We start from the raw sequence: 20,202 nt of genomic DNA, 5'->3' as shown, positions 1-20,202 counted from the left end.
AAATTTAAATCATTATGTGGCCAGCTACTTAAATCTAAGTACAGTTACAATGGGTGGTGACCCCTTCTTCACCGTATTACAAATTGCGGCGAGCTTTTTTTTAAGCCAATGTAATTTACTCTACCTAAGAATACACAATACATAAATACTTAACAGCCAGTAAGTAAATGCACTATACATACAAAAGTTCTATTTACATAATATTTCCTCTATGACTAACAGAGCGAAACTCATTGCCAGTAAAACTGACACAAATAAATTATATTTATGAACACAATGCTATAATTACTAAAAATAACCAAGTAGTAACTTGGAATTCTGATTCGAATTTGTAAAATAGCTATAACATTTATCGATGGACACATTTTGACCATTTTCAATATTACAGGGCGAATCGCGCGACAGCAGCGCGGCTGGTCTTAAAACAGGTGCGATTAAAGTACGACCTGTAATGTAATCAAAACCTCATTGTGATTGCCATGAGGGTTTCAATTATCAAGTCGTCCATTTGTCGAAAAATACTAGGTCGTACACTTACCGTACTGTTAAAAACGTCAAAGACATACCACGCTGCCGTCGCACTGCTAACGCTCTAACTTAGCTTAGAAGCGGCCTTAGTGTGTGTTACACCAAGTTACACATGGCCCACAAATATAAGTTACATCGGCAATCTTCGTCTTCGCAAACGAATGTTGACAAACGCCGAGCTAAACCAGCGTAGTGGTAAGCACCAATGCATTAAAGACCTAACTGAATTTGATGCAAAGTAGAATATGCAATGTCAGGTAAACGGACTGATACGGTGACGTGTGGCGCGACGCCGAACAAAATGGCGCACGAACGTGTGACCAATGGCTGCCCAAGATTTTACACGCACAAACGTATTGCATTGTTTTGGCTTTTCGCGCCTTCAAAAAAGCTCATTGCGTAGGTACACCGTTGTACAACTTAGCTCTACATCGCATTTATGGTACAGTTGTACTATAATAACAATCAATGTCAAATTAGCTGCCAACGCCCTTTGATTCGACGGCTGGTTTGACTTTGGATATATTTAAAGTAACTTGGTGCAACTCAGCTTTAGTGTCCATTACAAATACAAAAAATACTTTAGTTTTGTTTTACTTACTTTATCATAGCCTAAGATTGACATCGTGAAGAACAATGTTTTGAGTACAATGCCAAAATGTACTTAAACTAAAAAGAATATTCGACAGTTTCTAAAAAGACAATCATCAAACCAACCGGGTCGTGACGTGACCCACTGTGCAATTTTTTCACAGAAAATGTCACAGTGACATGGTGGCCCGACAAGAAAAATCCTAGAGAATATTATAAAATGAGTCGAGAAACAAATGGTTCGATGGTTCCTATACAAGCCGAAGTCTGGGAGGAACGATATGTTTATCAACAATCGTCTTTGCCCCCTCCTCGCACCCCCTACCTACCTACAGTCGAATATTCATTTGTTAACACTTCAAAAATATCTTAGCAAAAGGCTGTATAAAATTCAAACCTTATTACAAAATAACTTTGATGTCGTGATATTAATGCAAGCTGTACCTAATTAATTTACAAAATGAACTTATTGCATTAATTTTAGTTGTTTCTACATGTAATAAAGTGCCTTTAGTAGGATCCCTAATAAAGTTTTCGCTGCATGTATTAAGTACTTGTAGGGAGTATGTACTTGAAAGTGTCATAGCTTCTCAATATCGAAAGTAAGCTAATCAATGTTCATAAAAACGTAAAAACCTTACACAACTACTTAATTTTAAAACTTTTTACATTACTCATACAATCTCATGGTTATACAAGCAAGTAAGGTGCCAAACACGTATATAATCGAAGTGCATTTATTATGTTAAATATTCCTTCCCCCACAGATCGACTTCAACTAAACATTGGAGATCACGACACTACTACTACTTAATACTTAATCCGTCCTTCTACGCACACTTGGATGTGAATGTGTATCAGAATTAAACAATCATCGCGTACAATTCGTTAGCCGAATTTATTTTCACGGGCTGCCGCCACAAAAATGCAGTCGTGTCGTCTTACGCTAAGGTTGGAAAGAGACTGCTATATACTTATGACAGCTATGCATGAACATTATTCAAATTGACATGGATAAGTCTGTAAAGGGACAACATGATCTAAACTGTCATCATGAGGTATTCTTTACCAACTTCTCAATATTGGTTGTACGGTTAAAAAAATATATTCGTCAATTTAATCATAAGTCTAATTTTTCTTCTGAACGACTGTACCTTGTACTGATTTAAACGCTGCTTGTTACTAAATTAAAGATTACTTAAGATGCACACTTCATAATATGAAACTTACCCTTAAAGTCTTTAATGCCTCAACCAACGCAATGATGGTAGGTAAACGTTACAATAATATTTATCAATAATATTTTATGATGTGTAGCGAATACCTATGTCCAATGTATATGTAATGTTGCAACTTCACGTCATCAGAATGATGTATCACTTGACAAATGGTCGGTACTCGTATATATAAGAAACTACGACGACTCAGTAAATATGGCACCATTTTTATTGAAATTTCGGAATATTTCATCACAATGTTTTGTTAGCTCAACTGAACGCCCCTGTAAAGGTTTTTATCGAAATCGATGATTTAAGATGTACCTAGTGACAGTGTCAAGTGAAGAAATATGTATCTATTCGAACAAGCATCTGTGGTACATAGTTTTGAAGAGTTAGATAAGTACATATTTTACACTCCACTGGATAAACACCAACCAATGTATGAAAATATTTGTAAGCTAGAATTAAAAACATTTCCACGAGTATTCAGTCAAACTAAGTTGATCAATCACTGAAATATTTCGATTTGATTTTTTGACAGTGAGTAGAATCAAAGTCTGGCACATTGGCATCGGTTGAAGTAGTACCTTCTTAGTATAGTACCTTTTAACAGATTCACATTGCGAACCCTACTCATTAGAATTATACACACGTCTAAGACAGCCCAGGGTGTCAATCATTTGGACACCTCAGTGTTACCCAGAGAAGAGGTCGTATGCTGTGTCGAATCAGTAAGTAAGTTAAATACATAGTGATACGCTCAGAGACTTCTAGTAATATGTAATTGGAAATCAAACCAATAATCCTATACAGCTTTACATAACACCGCAAATAAAACCCAGGAACTAATTATCAGTTAATTGTAAAATTTAATTTTTAGTAGGTAGCAAAGTCAATTGACTGAAATCAATTGAAAAGTGGTTCTACAGTTGCGGCTTAAGATTTAACTCCCCGTTGGACTCAGGCGGTTTATTGTAAGATTTAGCTCTGCATTGGACTCAAGACGGTTTATTGTAAGATTTAGCTCTCCATTGGACTCAGGCGGTTTATTGTAAGATTTACTAAAATTGTTTTTTTTTGGAATCTTTTTGTATCTTTTTGTATTATTTTTTTAAAATTTAGTCAAGCTTTACGTACAATATGTCATTTATTTAAGTTTTTCGCTTATTGTCGAGCCACATTGACGGAGATGTCACATAGTGAAAATCTTTAATATTTTATGATGAATTCTGATTGAATTTCCACATTTTCGAATAGTGTACCTACTATCGAGCAATTAGACTGTTGAGGATTGAATTTAAATATAGGCGTTCATTGTGAATATTGTAAAGTATAATCAGAGCATTTGTGTGCAAGGAAAAATCAAAAATCGCCAATTGGAGCTCAGCGCTTGATATAACAGCGAATAATGGTTTAAATTTAATCTTAATAATACTTACAGGATTAACAGACAGTCGGTTAAATGAAATGCCATTATTAATTATTAGAGCCCGTGCGATAATGCTATTTACAACAAAGTTTTGTACTTTAATTAAAGTACTGTAGTACCTATAGAAATGTCGTCAGGATGTAAGCCATTATTTCATTGCAATTTGGTTTTGGTGAGATTAGTGCACGCAAAAGGCTAGTATTGCAAAACAGTATGTTATATATTACGTTTTCTCACTTAGCGTCTATTAATTTATCACAATACTGTGTCATAGCGCCTGAGACTTTTGTTCACGTTACCTGCAACAAAAATATATATTTATTGCCATGTCATTTGAAAAGGAAACGGAGTAGTCTTAATAGTCATCATCATGGTCACAATACATTTGTACTTTGCTAAATTAGAGAAAAAACAACATTAGGTACATTAATCAACAAAGTTGCTATTACGTTAACAATTCATACGAATAAATAAAATATATATCATTTATTTCATCCTAATGAGGTCCACAAGTAGGTATACTCTTAATTAGGTATCATTATATATTATACTAGCTTTTGCCCGCGGCTTCGCCCGCGTGGAATTCGGTTATCGCACGCTGTTCCCTCGGGAACTGTGCATTTTTCCAGGATAAAAAGTAGCCTATGTCACTCTCTGGCCCATAATAATATACTATCTCTGTGCAAAACATCATGTCAATCCGTCGCTCTGTTTCGACGTGGAAAACGAACAAACATACAAACACACACACTTTCGCATTTATAATATTCTTAATTGAGTATATATTATTATCATCATGTCAGCCGTCGGACGTTCACTGTTTGAGATAAACCTCACCATAGACCTCCAGTTGCATCGGTTGGAAGCGGTATGCATCCACCGTGAACCTCCAATCAAGAACTTTTGGGCCTTAACGGCTGTATGTTCTCCGTGCCTTATGTCCTTATAATAATTAGGTATGTATCTAACAATCCTTCGAATAACAACGTAACTATTGTCTATATTACAGCGTAAGTGATACGTACACAGTCTACCGTCCTCCATGGCACGAGTGGCAGCAGTAGTCAGCGTAGTACGGGTAGTGGCAGAGCCGGGCCTGAACAGCCAATACACAGTTGCTGAGCTTGTCAGCACATTGCCCTGCAATAAATAGACATAGGTACTGAAGTCTCGCAGAGATTTGATAAAACAAGGGGTTCTTAACTCATCACAAATGCCGCCTTTACATTTTACCTTACATTTTGCCTTAGCATTTTACCGATTACAACATAAATTAAAGGGAGAAAATATATTTTTGTCTAAGTATAGATTATTGAGAAGCCTGTATGTAGTAAGTAGTAGCACAATTAACAAGTCTCATTTCACGTCTTTTAAATCCGGAAATGGTCCACCTAGTTTCGATCTTTCAGAAAGATGAAGATTTTAATCGTATATTAATTAGTAAGTTATTTTTAGCGCTAGTAAAATTATGAATTATTGTAAGTTTAAATTACCATTATTATACTGTCTATTTTTAGGATTTTGTGGGTTCGGGCTTTGGTGTCTCGTCACTCGCTGTTGTGGGTCTGAAACTAAAGACATCATTTTCAATTTTTACTTTTCATTAATGAATTTTCTGGGTTATAGAAATGAGACATTATAGTGAATTCATGCTACATCTAGCGTCAAAAATTGCAACAAATAGCTGATAACTAATTTCATTTCGATCAACTTTATCACATTTCTGAGCCTTATTGTCAATCACGGTTTACCCTTGAAATGTCGACAAACTTAAAACAGTTAAAAGTCAATGTTTCCTATTTTTTCATTTCATCGAATATTCATTACCTCGAATGATTAAAACGGGTATTTTTTAATCACCGATTTTTAATTTCTGGAAATATTATTTAATATATAGTTTATTTGGCAGAACTTCATTTCATATTTTAAATATCTGAACACGCTTCTACGCCGTTAACAATAGAGTCGTGTTGAGATATTTTTGATCAAAAGTTTGCTCACAAGTTTATGAACGACTATACAGAGGTGAGGTGGAGTTGATTGAATAGTTTTAAACTAACCTGCAGGCGGGACAGCAGCCGGCCTGTTAGCTTGAGGCCAGCTGGTGGAGCAGCGCGCAGGCACGCAAGTCCGCCGAGCCAGCGGCCTGGTGCTGTGGCACTCGGCGTCGCGCGCGGCGCCCTCTGCGCCTTCTACGCCGCCGCGCGCGCACCACACTGTCCGGGTTTGAACGCCAGCCTCGCACGGGCCTTGGCACTGGAGATTGACAATTTTAATAGTTTTTTTTTAGATTTCTGTATTGCGGTGTTTCTGACGCCATACATGGTACTAAATTAATTTAGTTAATGAATTTAATTTTGATTAATTTTAGAGCCACAATAGAGCTCAAAAATAAGTGTCTGTTAAAAAAAAAATTACTACAAGATTTGTTTGCCCACTGTACTTTTTGTTGACTGTACTTACAATGTCATCCAATTTACATATGTGTACTACCAAATTCAAGTCACTTCGACCATTGGAAGTGGGTGAAAATAAACTTGCAAGGTTTGGCCCAACAAAAACCACAACAACAAACAAGGCAAGGTGTATATTATGCTTGTAACAAAGCGATAAAGAGAAAGTTTGTTTACGTAAAACATAAAATTAATCTTATAAAAATGCAAAAATGGATCGTTTGGTTCCAAGTCATGAGTTTTTTTTTAGTTTTTGGGGACCTAAATTTGTAGTGTAGCTAAAGGAAAGATGTCCACTGTGCTCGAACGACCAGAGGGAAACAGAGGCTTAAGAGGACATAAATTCAAACCACTAGATCAAACTACCACGGTTTCATGGCATTTAAAGCTATTTATATAGCTCTATTGACATACGTAGATAACATTACTGAGTCCCAACCATTTCTTCACTAACCTCACTCCAATCACTAAGATACCAGCTAGGCGCGCAGGTGCCCCCACAGGCCCGCTCGGCTTCTGGCTTGGGGGCACGACATGAGCCATCTCTCAGTCGCCGCCCGTTGCCACCGATGCAGATGACACCACGCACCTGACGTCCACTACATGATGCTGAGCACGACGACCAGTCGCCTGGAAAAATAATGCAAAAGCAACTATGGTAAGACTGTCGGAGACTAAAGACTAATTACTATTCGGTGGTACTATACTATGTAAATAAAATGTTTCTCTCTCTCTTGAGGCACGAAACACTTAAATTTGCTGACCCAAAATTTCACATTTGAAGCATAGGTACGACCTTAGGACAAATTAAATACGTACCAGTAAACCACTGAGCATCGCATTGTTTCCTCAATGCACAACTTTGTGATGAAGTTGGAGCACGATGAGCAGCACAACCAGACGGATCTGCACAACGGACTCCTCTGGACTGGACTCCGCCTCCTACGCACCAACCTACGCACTGGACCAGACATACAAATAAATAAAGAAGAACAATGATTGTAAAAGGATACCTACGTAAAAGAAGACCAGTCAAACAATTGAAGTAAATGTTATAGTTGCCTAAAGTACAAAAGCATCTGAGATCTCTTTTCTTCGTTATGTTTTGTACCAGAAAATCAAAGAAAAACAGGATCTCTTCACAAAATGACCATAACACTAATAACTCCTTTGATGTTACATCAATGTGATACTTTGATAATAAATGTATCTCCTACCGATCTGAATTATGGATCAAATAAAATGCAAGCATCAACACTGTCGGTAACTTGCAAAAGATACCTTCAAAACTTTTAAATGATACGATGACTAATGAGCTGCACTATTTAGCCACAATATAGAAGGGTGTTTTCAAATTACACAATAAGGAAGATTTAGTCGCATACCTACCTCAGACCATTCAGTATATAACCATCCACCAGCACCAGTATGACTGAAGGACTGCTGACTCAGGGTCGGTCCAATTTCATTGTCTGTTACATTTCGAGCGAGAGATATCACCGGTCCATCCCGGAACGTGTCTGTTCTGTCTCTCGGCCTCACTTGCCGCCTCGTGTCAGGACGAGGTGCTTCTGTGGTAACAGTTCCATCGCAATTGGGAATATCACAGAGTTCGCTGCTCGGTGGCATGGGCAGAGGGCATTTCTGATCACTTATCTGTAAAAACATTGATAATTTTATGTAGTACATCTGTAAAAAAATATTTTTAAAGCAGGTAACTGGTGTGACTCCCAGTTATTACTAGGTGCTAGCCCTTTAGCTAAGTCTCTTTTAGGAACAATAGCAAGAAACATACATTTACAAAAGAATACCTGACCAAGGAATAGCTAGATATAGGCACCTATCAGTTGCTTCCAAGTGCCTGCCTGATAATTTCAGTAACAATAATAATATTTTCCTTACAGCCAAATTTTTGACAATTGTCATGTTTGTATCTTTATATCTCAGCTTACAAAATCTTACCTTTGTAATTCCTCGTGCATGATCCTGAACGCATCCCACAATCCTCGTCCTGTAAGCTGGCCCGCAAACGGGACAAGTTCCCCAAGGAGCCGCTCTCCATCTCGGAGGACAAGGATTCATCCCACATCGTCGACGACGCGACGGTGGCGGATTTCCAGAACAATGCACAGCTGAAACCTCCCTATCATTCTTCCCATCAATCTCAACACATCTAAACTTTCCAATTTGGAGACCTCCACCACAAGTTCGTGTACACTGATTGAACGAAAGAACCTTCCAGGTGAATTTTCTTTCACCTCCTGTATTTGCGTCAGCGCGGTTGTCGAAAGTATTCTGGTTATGGTTCATAGGCCGAGACAGTGATGGCTCAGAAGGATATTCTAGAGCTCTCGTGTGTGATTCGGCACTGTGATGCCTATGATGCCTGGTTGCTTGGTGATGTTGTGGCGGAGGGTTGACTGTGGGTATATCGTTACTGGTCTCATCTTCTGAGTCTGTTAAGTATTCGTACTTTATGTTGGGACTCGGTTGAGTGTACAGAATCTGAAAGTATAAAGTTACTTTGAGTTTCTTTGTCTGGAAATAAATTTAGTCTAGGTAAGTTGGATGAAGTGTTACCATTATGTCGATAGGATGATGAAGTGGGCCATGAGCGAAGACGGCATCGAGTCCTGCTGCGCGCGAGTACATGAACCTCGCGCCCGCAGCCTCGTACGTGCCAGGCGCGCTCACGGCAAACTCGCCGTTCATTATGTATGAACCATTGGTAACCTTTAGTGCTGATGACAACAAACAAAAACATTAACCTTAACCATTAACCTCTCGTCTGGTGCAAGTATACTTACGAGTAATAAAAACTTTTTCCCAATAATGTTAGTAGTGCATCTACTTATAAAATTTAAAATGTTTGATGGACTAAAGAAGTTGCTAGTCGAATTCATCAATGATCACCTCGACTAAGGGTTTTGGTATTTAAAAAAAGAATATAACCCAGATAAAAACTAAAATAAAGCGCTGGAGTCATTTAACGAATTGCCCCAATGCAACGTTGTAACGGGCTGCGTCATGCAAATAATTAACCGCCAATTGTGAAGGCGACTTCCATTTATCTCACAATTTGCAGCGTAGGCGCGTCTATTGAAGACTGCGGTGGCGGTGCGCGTGTGCAATTTCAATTAATCGATTCGACATCGATCTTTGCACCGTCGAACACTACATCTCTCGATTAAGATCTCTCCTTGTGACCTACTATTTTGTAATAAATGTTTGATCGATGCGAATAAAAAATCGATAGTGTCTAATAATTTTGTCCTTTTTCATTTAGCGATTTTATAGCTGCAGTTTATTTACGATTATTATGTTTTATTGCTTACCTATGTAGTTGTCGCTGGAGACTATTTCTGAGATGTTGAGACGGCAGGCGCCGCGCGGTACTGTTGCTACGTAGGAGTAGCCGAGTGGTAGCCTTGGTCGGGAGAACAACCCAGACACCAGTCTTCGGCCACATCGCACTTCTCTCGTCGTCGTTGAGGCCAAGACTCCTTCTCTGCCCACGACCTGTAAATAAAAGAACAATATTACATAATATAATGTAAACGGGATGGGTATAACGTCCCAAGTAGCACAAGTGGGTTGCATAACAGCCGGATAATGGATTTCATTTACACTTAAAGCTGAATAACAGTGATGTATAGTTGCTGAATAGCCGGCTGTTCAGAAACTATAACTCTTAAATGGGCACAAATTATTCAGCTTTAAGTTCACATTGCCGTTTAATGGCGTTATAGTAGCGTTTTAATCGCGTTATTAAGGGTTATAGTAGTTGGGCTGAATATCGACTGAGTAGAAGAGCGATGTTACACTTTATTCAGACGAAACCTGACATGTGCACTCGAATATAGAGCTTAAAAAAATACAACCGAATTGATAACCTCCTCCTTTTTTGAAGTCGGTTAACAAAGTACTTTGTGTAGGTAAAAAAGCTTAGTTTTAGCCAGAAAAACGCCAACTACAGCGCCTTCTCACAACCACACAACACGTATCTCGGAATATTTGCATATAAACCACCACCTTTCACAGAACCTCAAACAGCCAAAGCCAATATTAAACATAATAAAAAAAATGACCATTAATCCATTGACCTGCACGAATCGGTTCACTGCATCCTTCCTAAAGCAAACAGCTAGAAAATAAAAGTTGCATTCATCGTCCGTAGTTCCGGACAAATACAACATATCTATGTTGTATCATCTGTGTTGTATGTTGTGTTGGTAAGCTCAAGGGTAGAACTTGGCTAGACTAGAGGTTTTAACTGAACCAATGAGAACTTTGGCATCATTTGCACTTTCCAATAGATAGGTAGAGGTTAATTGCTAGTCCCTTTCGTTAAAAAAATTATAGCAAATAACATATCACAGATAATACATGTTCCTTCGCGCAAACCGTGGATTAAGTTGTCAGTACATTTCACGCATGCGCTAGACCTAGGCGGTCGACAAGCGTATAATTTCAGAAAGGAATGCTGGATTCAATGTGCATCTACTTAAAAGAGCATTTAAAGATCTTGCAGAGAAGTTATTAAACATTAGGTACTTATAAAATAGCTGTCTTCCTGGGTGGTATTAGCGAACCGTTAACTTCGATTTTAAAAGGATATTCATTATATCGGAAGTATAGTGCGCGCAAGACTCGTAATGGTCGAAGGATTAAAATACAGCTAATCTTCTCCTATCTTCGTATTCTTCTATATCTATGTTAATAAAAAATAATCGAAGAAATTTATGTTCGTATCACTTCAGAACGGCAACTGCACTTACGTATTTGTGTAACGTATATATATAAAAGCAAAAAATAATTAATATATTATATTCAAAAAGACAAATACCAAAACCAAATAAATACAAACGAAGCGTCGTAGGGCGGTTTCAGACTAGCTTTTTTATTAGCTTGTATAAGCTCGTTTTTTGGAAGCGCATGTACGGGTGCGGTTTTGTTTTTTCCGAGCGTTAACACGAAGGAATACGCGCGTTTGGTTTAATCTAGAGCGCGTAAGCGCGTATGCCAAAAACGACCGTATATGCGCAGAAAAAACGCTAGTCTGAAAACGCCCTTAGGTGAAATTCAAATCCAAATCAGTAATAAACCGTACCCAAAGTACTCTCCATAGGTATATAAACTTGACGAGCGGTTGGATGGTGAAATACGGACCATCCGATTGTAAATACCGCACTTTATTATTTCAAGAAGATAATCGCGTAATTTATCTGTCAGCCGAGACAAAGCAGTCATTGCTCCCGCTCGAACTTTACCTTGTAAATATCTGAGTCATCGAGCATAATTATTATCTTTATAAACCATAGAAATATCGGAATTCAACTTGAGCTGAACATCAGATTAAATGCAGCTGCAATAAGATTATATACATACCTACATTGCTTGTAGAGTTTTAATAAGAAGGATGAGACAATTGGAAAAATTATAAGTTATATATGTCGGCCGCCGATCGTAAAATCCGCCAGATCACGAAATTCCTAGGCATATCATAAAATCAAAAATCATAACACGACACGATTATGACCAGAAATTAATTTAAAGCGCAACTTTCTCATGCCATAGGTAGGTATATTATACGTTTACATATAAAATAAAAATAGGAGCTATTTGAGTTTCATAGAAAAATGGAAACGTAAAGAAGTATGAAAGGTTTCTTCTTATTAGAAAGAAGGGATGTTGATAAAACAATAAAAGTAGTTGGTTCTTATTTTAGTTTTTTTTTTAAAGTTTCGTTGTCATCTGTTAATTTTACTGTATATAGTAGCAAAAAAAAGTTTTATGCATAAACGAAGTGTTTAACACAATATCGTCGCTGTCGTCAAATAACGGTGATTAACAAGAAAAGGAAGTGCTAACACAACAACATAGAAATCAATTTTACTCTTTCACCATCATGGAACACTATGCAGCGATACGGAGTGTCGCGCCAAGATTCACAACATATAAAGTAGTTAAAAAAGTAACTGGAACAGTTTGGATCTCCGGTGACAGGTAGCGCCGTCCTCTATTCACTTTATGGTTGTTGTGCCTAAACGTCACAACGTATTTCCAAAATTGTTACAATTTATTTGTGTTTTTTGGAAGTGTTAAGTAGTTAATTATGTTTATTTCACAAGGTATTGAGTGCGGAAACCTAGCAAAATGTGCGCGTATCATAAAACATAACAACAAAGCCGTTCGGCGCCTACGGATCAGTAAGAGGTTATTACTGTATAGGTATCGATATTGATTCAAATCAGGTATGTTACTTACTCTTATGATATATTTAAGATGCAATTCTACAATTCTGATAAACTGAGTAATCTTGATATTGTGGGTTAATGTTCATGATCATAATTATTGGTTGTTCATTTTTTTTTGTGTATCTATCGACCTCTCAAAAAAAAAAAAAAAAAAAAAAAAAAAAACAAACAAACAGAAAACCGCGAAAATTCGCGCCCTTTTCCCGGTAATAACGGTCACTCAACGTTAATTGTCTATGTACGCTACTCATCATTCCTTCCTCGAAGTTCCTTCTTTCTTTTATGCTCGCTTAGTGAATCAAGTGTGTGTAAACCTATAAGATTTATCTTTAAAAAATGAAGAGGGCAAATAACTCGTCGGATGATGAAGAATCGAAAAGGAAAAAGATCAGAAGATATGAAAGAAAACTTAACCGGCTTAAGCAAAACCTATCTGAAGATTCGGAAGTGCAGCACCAGCCCGGACCTAGCCAGTCTAGCTTCGAAGAACCCAAAGACAACTACACTGAGGAGACAGGTGTGTAAATATGAGTATGGTAACTAGCAATAGGCCTCCAAATCCCTCTATTTTTATAATGCTTATCTATTTCTTTTATGTTTCTCAACAGTCTTAATAGGTGTCTAAATAGCACTATTAACTTATAATAAAAATTATCTTGAACCAGAAACATGATATAGCATAATGGTCTTAAAACTTTTAGAGCTGGTTCCATACTAGAGGCCAGACATGACCAGTTAAATATAATGCATTAGTGCATACACAGTCCTGTGAAAAATTCAGAGGGTCACCATCTTAATTTATGGTGTATTGGTCTCATATATTTTCATATTTTTAGAGCTGACTCGTTACAGGGCAGACTGAGACTATTATTGGCCCAAAGCCTTTGTTACCATGGCCAAGTACATCCCTTCCTTTGAGTCATAATCCTATTCGAAACACAATAAGTGAATAATTGTGATCATTACAGAAATTCAAGCCACGGACGAATCACTGCCAGAGGAGTTTCTGCTTGCCTTAGGCGAGGAGGGCAATATATCTGAAAAGATTGGAGACAGCATCCGACAAGAACTTGTAGACAGGTGGGAAAACATCATGAAGACAGGCATTTTTAAGGAGAAGTGGACCTCATTAACTGAGAAATATTTAACACCAAGCAATTTTCCCAAGGCCATTGCGCCTAAACTCAATTCAGAGTTGGTTGCTGCTCTTTCAGAGACTATGATTAAACGTGACAAGAAATTTGAGTACAGACAGAACCTGATCGGAAAGATTCTTTCATGTTTGGGTTCTCTATTAACTGATATAATGAAGGGGAACCTGAACAGTCTGAAACTCATAGAAGGGATTAATGACTCTGCAAAAATTCTGTGTAATATGTATTATTATGACAATATTGTCAGAAAACACCTGGCTTTAAGCTCATTACCAGGCAGTGTCAAACAGGCTATTGCTAGTGCCCCAACAGATACCTACCTACTGGGAGAAAATTTAAGCGAACGCTTAAAAGCAGCCAAGGCAATTGAAAGAAATGGAACATTACTTCAACAAAGTAAACAACCTGCTAAAAAGCCACCTCCAAAGACAAATTTAAACTGGAAAGGCCCGTCTCAGAAGTTTCCTCAAAAGAGCAACAGGGCAAGAGGCGGGCCCCGGAACCAGCAATACCAACAGTACCAGCCAAACCAGCCTTACCAGCCACACCACCAGCAGCAGCATCAACGCCGTCCAGCTTCCAGGCCCCAGCAGCCCAAACGTCGTCGCTAATGGAGGTGCAGGCAGGTAGTTTAGCATATTATTATCATAATTGGCAACTGCTTACAAGTGATGAAGTCATTTTATCGTGGGTGTTGGGTTATGAAATTCCTTTTAGCAGTATCATACCCATTAGAAATAAATTGGATTACCATCGCCATTGGTCAAGTAATGAATCTTATAACCTAAGGACAGAGATTGTTAAATTAAAGAAAATGGACGCCATTTCCGAATGCTCTTATCAAGAAGATCAGTTCCTGTCACCAATTTTTACTATCCCAAAGCAAAATGGAGAAAATAGATTTATCTTAAATTTAAAACAATTGAATAAGTACATAACTGTCCAACATTTTAAACTAGAAGATTTACGCACAGTGTGTAAACTACTAACTAAAGATTGTTTTATGGCGACAATCGATCTAAAAGAGGCATATTTTTCAGTTAAAATTTCAGAGAATAGTAAAAAATTTTTGAGATTTGAATTTGAAAATAAACTTTACCAATTTAATGCTCTTCCATTTGGACTTTGTACAGCACCATATGTGTTTACAAAAATATTGAAACCAGTGATATCCTACTTAAGACAACAGAACATAATTGTATCAATTTACCTTGATGACATAATTTGTTTTAGCGAGGACTTCCAAACCTGTTACAGGAATATTCGTGAAATCTGTGTACTATTGGAAAGTTTAGGATTTGTTATCAATACAGAGAAAAGCTGTCTTCTTCCATCTAAATGTTGTAAATATTTGGGTTTTATAATAGATTCCAAGAACATGATGATGTCCCTACCTGTATCCAAAATAAACCTTATATCAGAGTCTGTTAAATCTTTCAAAAACAAAAAACAGTGTAATATCCGAGAATTTTCACAACTTTTAGGCCTCCTGAACTCTGCTTGCCCCGGTATAAAATATGGGCCTCTGTATACAAAATTGTTAGAAAGGGAAAAGTTTTTAGCACTTAGACAAAACAAAGATAACTATGATGCACGTATGCATATACCAAAGTATCTACACTCAGAGTTCAATTGGTGGCTTAGCAACCTTAGTTTATCTAATAATCCTGTTAGACAATATATCTATGCTAAAGAGATTTTTACCGACGCGTCACGTTCCGGTTGGGGGGCAGTCTGTGAAACGAAAAAATCAGCTGGTTTATGGACAAAAGAAGAACAAAAATGTCATATAAATTTTTTAGAACTGAAGGCAGCTTTCTTTGGTCTAAAATGTTTAACCACGGACTTATCTAACTGTGATATACTTATAAGAATTGATAACACCACTGCTGTATCATATATTAATAGAATGGGAGGGATTCAGTACCCTCATTTAAATGGTATTACACGCGAAATATGGCAGTTTTGTGAGGCTAGGAATATATTCTTATTTGCATCATATATAAATACAAAGGAGAATATAGAGGCTGACTTCCAGTCAAGGAAACATACAATAGAATGGGAACTGTCTGATGATGCATTCCAGAGTATAATTGCAGAGTTTGGGGAACCAGACATTGATCTTTTTGCGTCACGGACTAACAGTAAATGCAAAAGTTTTATTAGTTGGAAAAAAGACCCTGATGCTATAGCAGTTGATGCCTTCACTGTTAAATGGTCAGAATACTTCTTTTACGCCTTCCCGCCTTTTAATTTGGTATTAAGAGTTGTACAAAAAATCAAAATCGACAGAGCTACTGGCATTTTAGTTGTCCCTTACTGGAAAACTCAGCCTTGGTTCCCACTATTTACTGATTTGTTACAGTCACCTCCAATTATATTTCAACCAAGTAAAAGGTTATTATCCTCACATTTCAGAGATCATCATCCATTATACCAGACTCTTACCCTGGCTGCAGGTCTGCTCTCAGCGAGGCGCTGAAACGAAGAGGTGTGCCCCACTCATCAATGAATATTATGTTGTCTTCGTTAGCGCCCAGTACAATAAAGCAATATAATACAGGCTTGCAGTTGTGGTGGAAATTTTGCTCAACTCACAATATTGTACCATATGAAGGTTCAGTACCGTTTATTTTAACTTTTTTAACAGTATATTTTAACTCTGGAGCCTCCTATGGCACCTTGAATAGTTTCAGGTCAGCTCTATCACTGCTTATGGGACCAAAAATAGGCATGGACGATAGGATTAAAAGATTTTTCAAAGGAGTATTTAGGACAAGGCCAATGAGGCCTAAATATAGTACTACTTGGGACCCAGGCACCGTACTTAGCCTATTGTCGTCCTGGTTCCCCAACGACCTATTAAGTATTGAAAGAATCACAAAGAAACTAGTTACTCTTTTAGCTTTAACAACTGGACATAGAATTCAAACCTTATCACTAATTAAGTTAAATAATATTGTTTGTACTGATTCAGGCATTACTATTAATATATTAGATTTAATAAAAACTTCAAGACATGGTCGTGAACAGCCAATTCTAAAGTTATCATACTATAGTCAAAAAACTGAGATTTGTCCTGTACATACTGTTATCTCTTACATTAAGTTGACAAAACGTAACAGGAAGGACATTAATGATCTGATTATTACTTACAAGAAACCTTATAAAAAGCTTCAACTCAAACCATAGGTAGATGGATTAAAGGTACTATGCAAGAGGCAGGCATAGATACTAGCATTTTTTCTGCTCATAGTACTAGACATGCCTCTACCTCTGCCGCCTTAAGGGCTGGTATGACAGTGGATGCCATAAGGAAATGCGCAGGTTGGTCTCATAATTCTAGTGCGTTTGCCAAATTCTATAACAGACCCGTGTTAGAGGGTACTAATAATATAAGCAATTTAATTTGTGATACTCTAAGTACATAAGTGATGATTACCTTAAGTATTTTTCTTAGATTATATCTAATTCTTATGATTGTTTTGTTTGTGAAAAACAAAACTTTATTAAATTTAAAATAAAGACTTTATTATTTAAGTTTATTAATAGAATTTAAAGAAGAGGCAAAGAATTCTCACTCTCAACTTTACTTTAAACATCTGAATGAGAAAATTAATATGTTTATTACCTGAAGTTTCTATTTCAATTTTGATCTTCACCATCATGAACAACCCACCCTGACCCTTTTTATGTTTCATCCCTTGTTTTAGGGTTGTTCGTGATGCTTTAGACTAAATTGAATAGAGGACGGCGCTACCTGTCACCGGAGATCCAAACTGTTCCAGTTATTTTTAACTACTTTATATGTTGTGAATCTTGGCGCGACACTCCGTATCGCTGCATAGTGTTCCATGATGGTGAAGATCGTAAAATTGAAATAGAACTTCACTTCAGGTAAGTTCGTTTAATTTAGCATTATTGTTCGTGATGCTTTGAGACTAAAGTGAATAAAGAAGGAACGGCGCTACCTGTCACCGGAGATCCAAACTGTTCCAGTTACTTTTTTAACTACTTTATATTTTGTGAATCTTGGCGCGACACTCCGTATCGCTGCATAGTTTTGCATGAGTGTTTGAATATCGTCGCTGTGTCAAATAACGGTGATTAACAGAAAAGGAAGTTCGTTTAACATAGAAATCAATTAGTTGCCATTCAGTTTTTATTGCACAAAGTGGTCATTAAAAGGCCTCAATCTCCGGTCTACGATGTTAGGATACAAAACCGTAACCCAGATGAAACAGCCATAAAAATGATTGAAGTATTAATTTTAATAATTTCTTCGAAGTGAGCATTAATTGTAGTACGGTCCGCGGAACGAGAATGGTGCTAATGACAGTTTTTGGACTATTCAAAATTAACAAGTCAGGAATGTGATTAGTTGTTCTAGAAAATTGGAGCAAGTTCTTGGTATCAACGAAGGCAAATTGGCTGAGGTTATTTGCTGTGATACCCAGCGGCAGTTTTAACAGAAATTGTAACAACGATCCGTGAAAATCCGATCGTTTACATATTAGGTACGAAAGTAATAGCTACGTAGAGAAGTATTATTTTACGAAAAATATATTTTCAAAATGTACGTTATTTTTTTACATATCATTAAATATTTACATTGGAGTTAAATTATTAGTAGGACAGGTAGGTACTTTGCAAAAAAAAGGTTTTACATTAGTATAAAATTGTACTTCAATGTTGTTAATTATTAAAAAAATTACACTTACCTATAAATTTTTTAACACACTGTGTAAATCTTAATCGTAAACCTATTCATATAGCAGATTTATCCATCGTTGGTACAAAATTTCATCGCCATAAGTATTAACTTGTTAACTGGCTACTATAAACCGTAAAACATAAGTGTAATAATTTGATTTCATCGATTTTATATGCGTAGCTAATAGACAAATTATACGGTGCCAGCGTAACGAACAACAAAGATAGCGATAAATTGTTAAAATAGACGTCTCATTTTTAATTTGACGACAAAAAGCACGTCGTAAGTGAGGCATACATATTCTGATCATCATCGTAAATTATTGCGTTTTATAGATCAGCTATCAGCTATAGTAGGTAGCTACAATATATTAATTAATAATATACTATTATGCATGGCGTAAACGTAACGTTTGCAATATTTAGGGAGAAAAGGTTTAGGAAACACAAGGAAATGACAAATACCGAGAATCATCGATCCACAAAAAATAAACTTGTTTCTCATGAAAATACGACAAAAACCAATCTTAAATTAGTAGGTACGGAATCCTCAGAGCGCGAGCGTGATTTTGATTTGATTCACGCTTCAATTAATAAAAAAAACCACTTCGTTCACACGAACCAAATTGCAATGCAAACCCGTAAATCTATTTTTATAATGGTGTCCACATGGCCCGTACGCAGTTTCGTAACACTCAGCGATGCTAATGCGTGGCGAGCATTAGCGGCTGTAATGTCCCTTTTACGACCCCGTGAGATTAAGGAGGCGCCGAGAGATGCCCGTGAATAGACAATTTATTAATTTTAACTACCATTATAATTTTACTTTGGCAGTTGAGTGATATCTATCACAAATACAATGCGGCTTTAAAGCTGGCAGATTGATAAGAAATACCTTTTTTTATAAACTTTTATTTAACTTATAATGCTTGTTTGACTGTAGGTAATTTTATTATAGTAAAAATCGAATTTCACCCACTTCTAGCAATCGGATTTATCTCAAAGATAGCGAATTAGTTTGGATGAAAATGCAATAACAGTTAGTAAAGCAAATTCTATTAACAAAACACCACCACAAAAAAAACACAAACAATACAAAAACTTTTTTCTATATAATTTACGACCTGATTTTCTGCGTATCCGGATCCGGGTACCCAATATAAAAAATCTATTAACTGTTTTAGAATTTTCATGATCTAAAAAAACACGCATTTTGTATTTATAACATTAGTACGATGCAAAGGTTCAGGTAGCCCAGGAGACAATTTGGTTGACTGTACATGCTCATTATTAACACAATTTTGTGTAGTGTTACTCACTCAATAAGCTGTAAAACCTGGCGCCAGAAAATCTGATATGAATCATAATTGAATTAACCGCGGTCTTTTTTGTGCGACTACATACTCGAATAGTGTTGTTAATGTGTTTATTAGGTGTTTTATCGAGCCATAAACTGAGTTAGCGGTTACAGTTAACACTACTGCAGACTGTTTAATAGCATGAGCGGTTATCATTTTACCAATAGTATGGTCTTCCCTTTTTACCTCTTAGGTAGCATCTTTAAGAAAAAAATGTACTTAGGTGAACATTTTCCTTCCTTTGGTGTGAACCCCAGTAATGTAGTATTACACCCAGTTTGCAAGAATTTTGCTCCCTAGTGTTAACTGTTCTACATAATGCCTAGAACTAACTACTTACAATAATTTGTTTAATATGCGTTTAAAAATAAATTCTTATTTAAAAATGTTGTAACTTGTAGATATGAATTAAAATAAAAAATATTTGTATAAACAAAAAAATAAACAGATGTTGTGCATGAACACTGTCATTAATTACTTCATGCAGTTAACGAAGGTT

The 20,202-nt window shown here is 36.7% G+C and overlaps 3 protein-coding genes across 8 annotated transcripts in view; 2 read left to right on the top strand and 1 right to left on the bottom strand.

Moving 5' to 3' along the window:
* LOC141435103 (ADAMTS-like protein 4) overlaps positions 1–20,202 on the bottom strand; it is a 441,311-nt gene that overhangs the window by 263,214 nt on the left and 157,895 nt on the right. For 2 of the 4 annotated variants that reach the window (XM_074097656.1, XM_074097657.1), the window contains exons 8-17: positions 9,557–9,740; positions 8,802–8,962; positions 8,184–8,726; positions 7,611–7,877; positions 7,041–7,182; positions 6,676–6,851; positions 5,829–6,024; positions 5,262–5,339; positions 4,794–4,908; positions 464–4,067 (exon numbers count right to left, since the gene is read on the bottom strand). In XM_074097656.1, coding sequence (XP_073953757.1) covers positions 4,799–4,908; positions 5,262–5,339; positions 5,829–6,024; positions 6,676–6,851; positions 7,041–7,182; positions 7,611–7,877; positions 8,184–8,726; positions 8,802–8,962; positions 9,557–9,740 — 1,857 coding nt within the window. In that variant the 3' untranslated portion in view covers positions 464–4,067; positions 4,794–4,798. Of the gene's footprint in view, positions 1–463; positions 4,068–4,793; positions 4,909–5,261; positions 5,340–5,828; positions 6,025–6,675; positions 6,852–7,040; positions 7,183–7,610; positions 7,878–8,183; positions 8,727–8,801; positions 8,963–9,556; positions 9,741–20,202 lie in introns of those variants that run through there. The other 2 variants (XR_012452115.1, XM_074097658.1) reach the window with 2 other exon arrangements.
* LOC141435104 (ADAMTS-like protein 4) overlaps positions 1–20,202 on the top strand; it is a 135,209-nt gene that overhangs the window by 50,413 nt on the left and 64,594 nt on the right. The gene's annotated exons all lie outside the window — the stretch shown is intronic.
* On the top strand, positions 12,127–16,787 carry LOC141435110 (uncharacterized). Of its 2 annotated transcripts, XM_074097678.1 has the most exons (3): positions 12,127–12,995; positions 13,447–14,258; positions 16,051–16,787. In XM_074097678.1, exons 1-2 carry the CDS (start codon positions 12,815–12,817, stop codon positions 14,241–14,243), a joined length of 978 nt encoding a protein of 325 aa, XP_073953779.1. In that variant the 5' UTR covers positions 12,127–12,814; the 3' UTR covers positions 14,244–14,258; positions 16,051–16,787. The 2 variants fall into 2 exon arrangements, with proteins under 2 accessions (XP_073953779.1, XP_073953778.1); XM_074097677.1 differs by lacking the exon at positions 16,051–16,787 and having other exon boundaries at positions 13,447–16,044.

This window comes from Choristoneura fumiferana, chromosome 14 (assembly GCF_025370935.1).
Source record: "Choristoneura fumiferana chromosome 14, NRCan_CFum_1, whole genome shotgun sequence".
Classification (NCBI taxonomy): domain Eukaryota; kingdom Metazoa; phylum Arthropoda; class Insecta; order Lepidoptera; family Tortricidae; genus Choristoneura; species Choristoneura fumiferana.
Note: the sequence above shows the minus strand (reverse complement) of the source record. Positions and strands in the feature narration are given on the sequence as shown.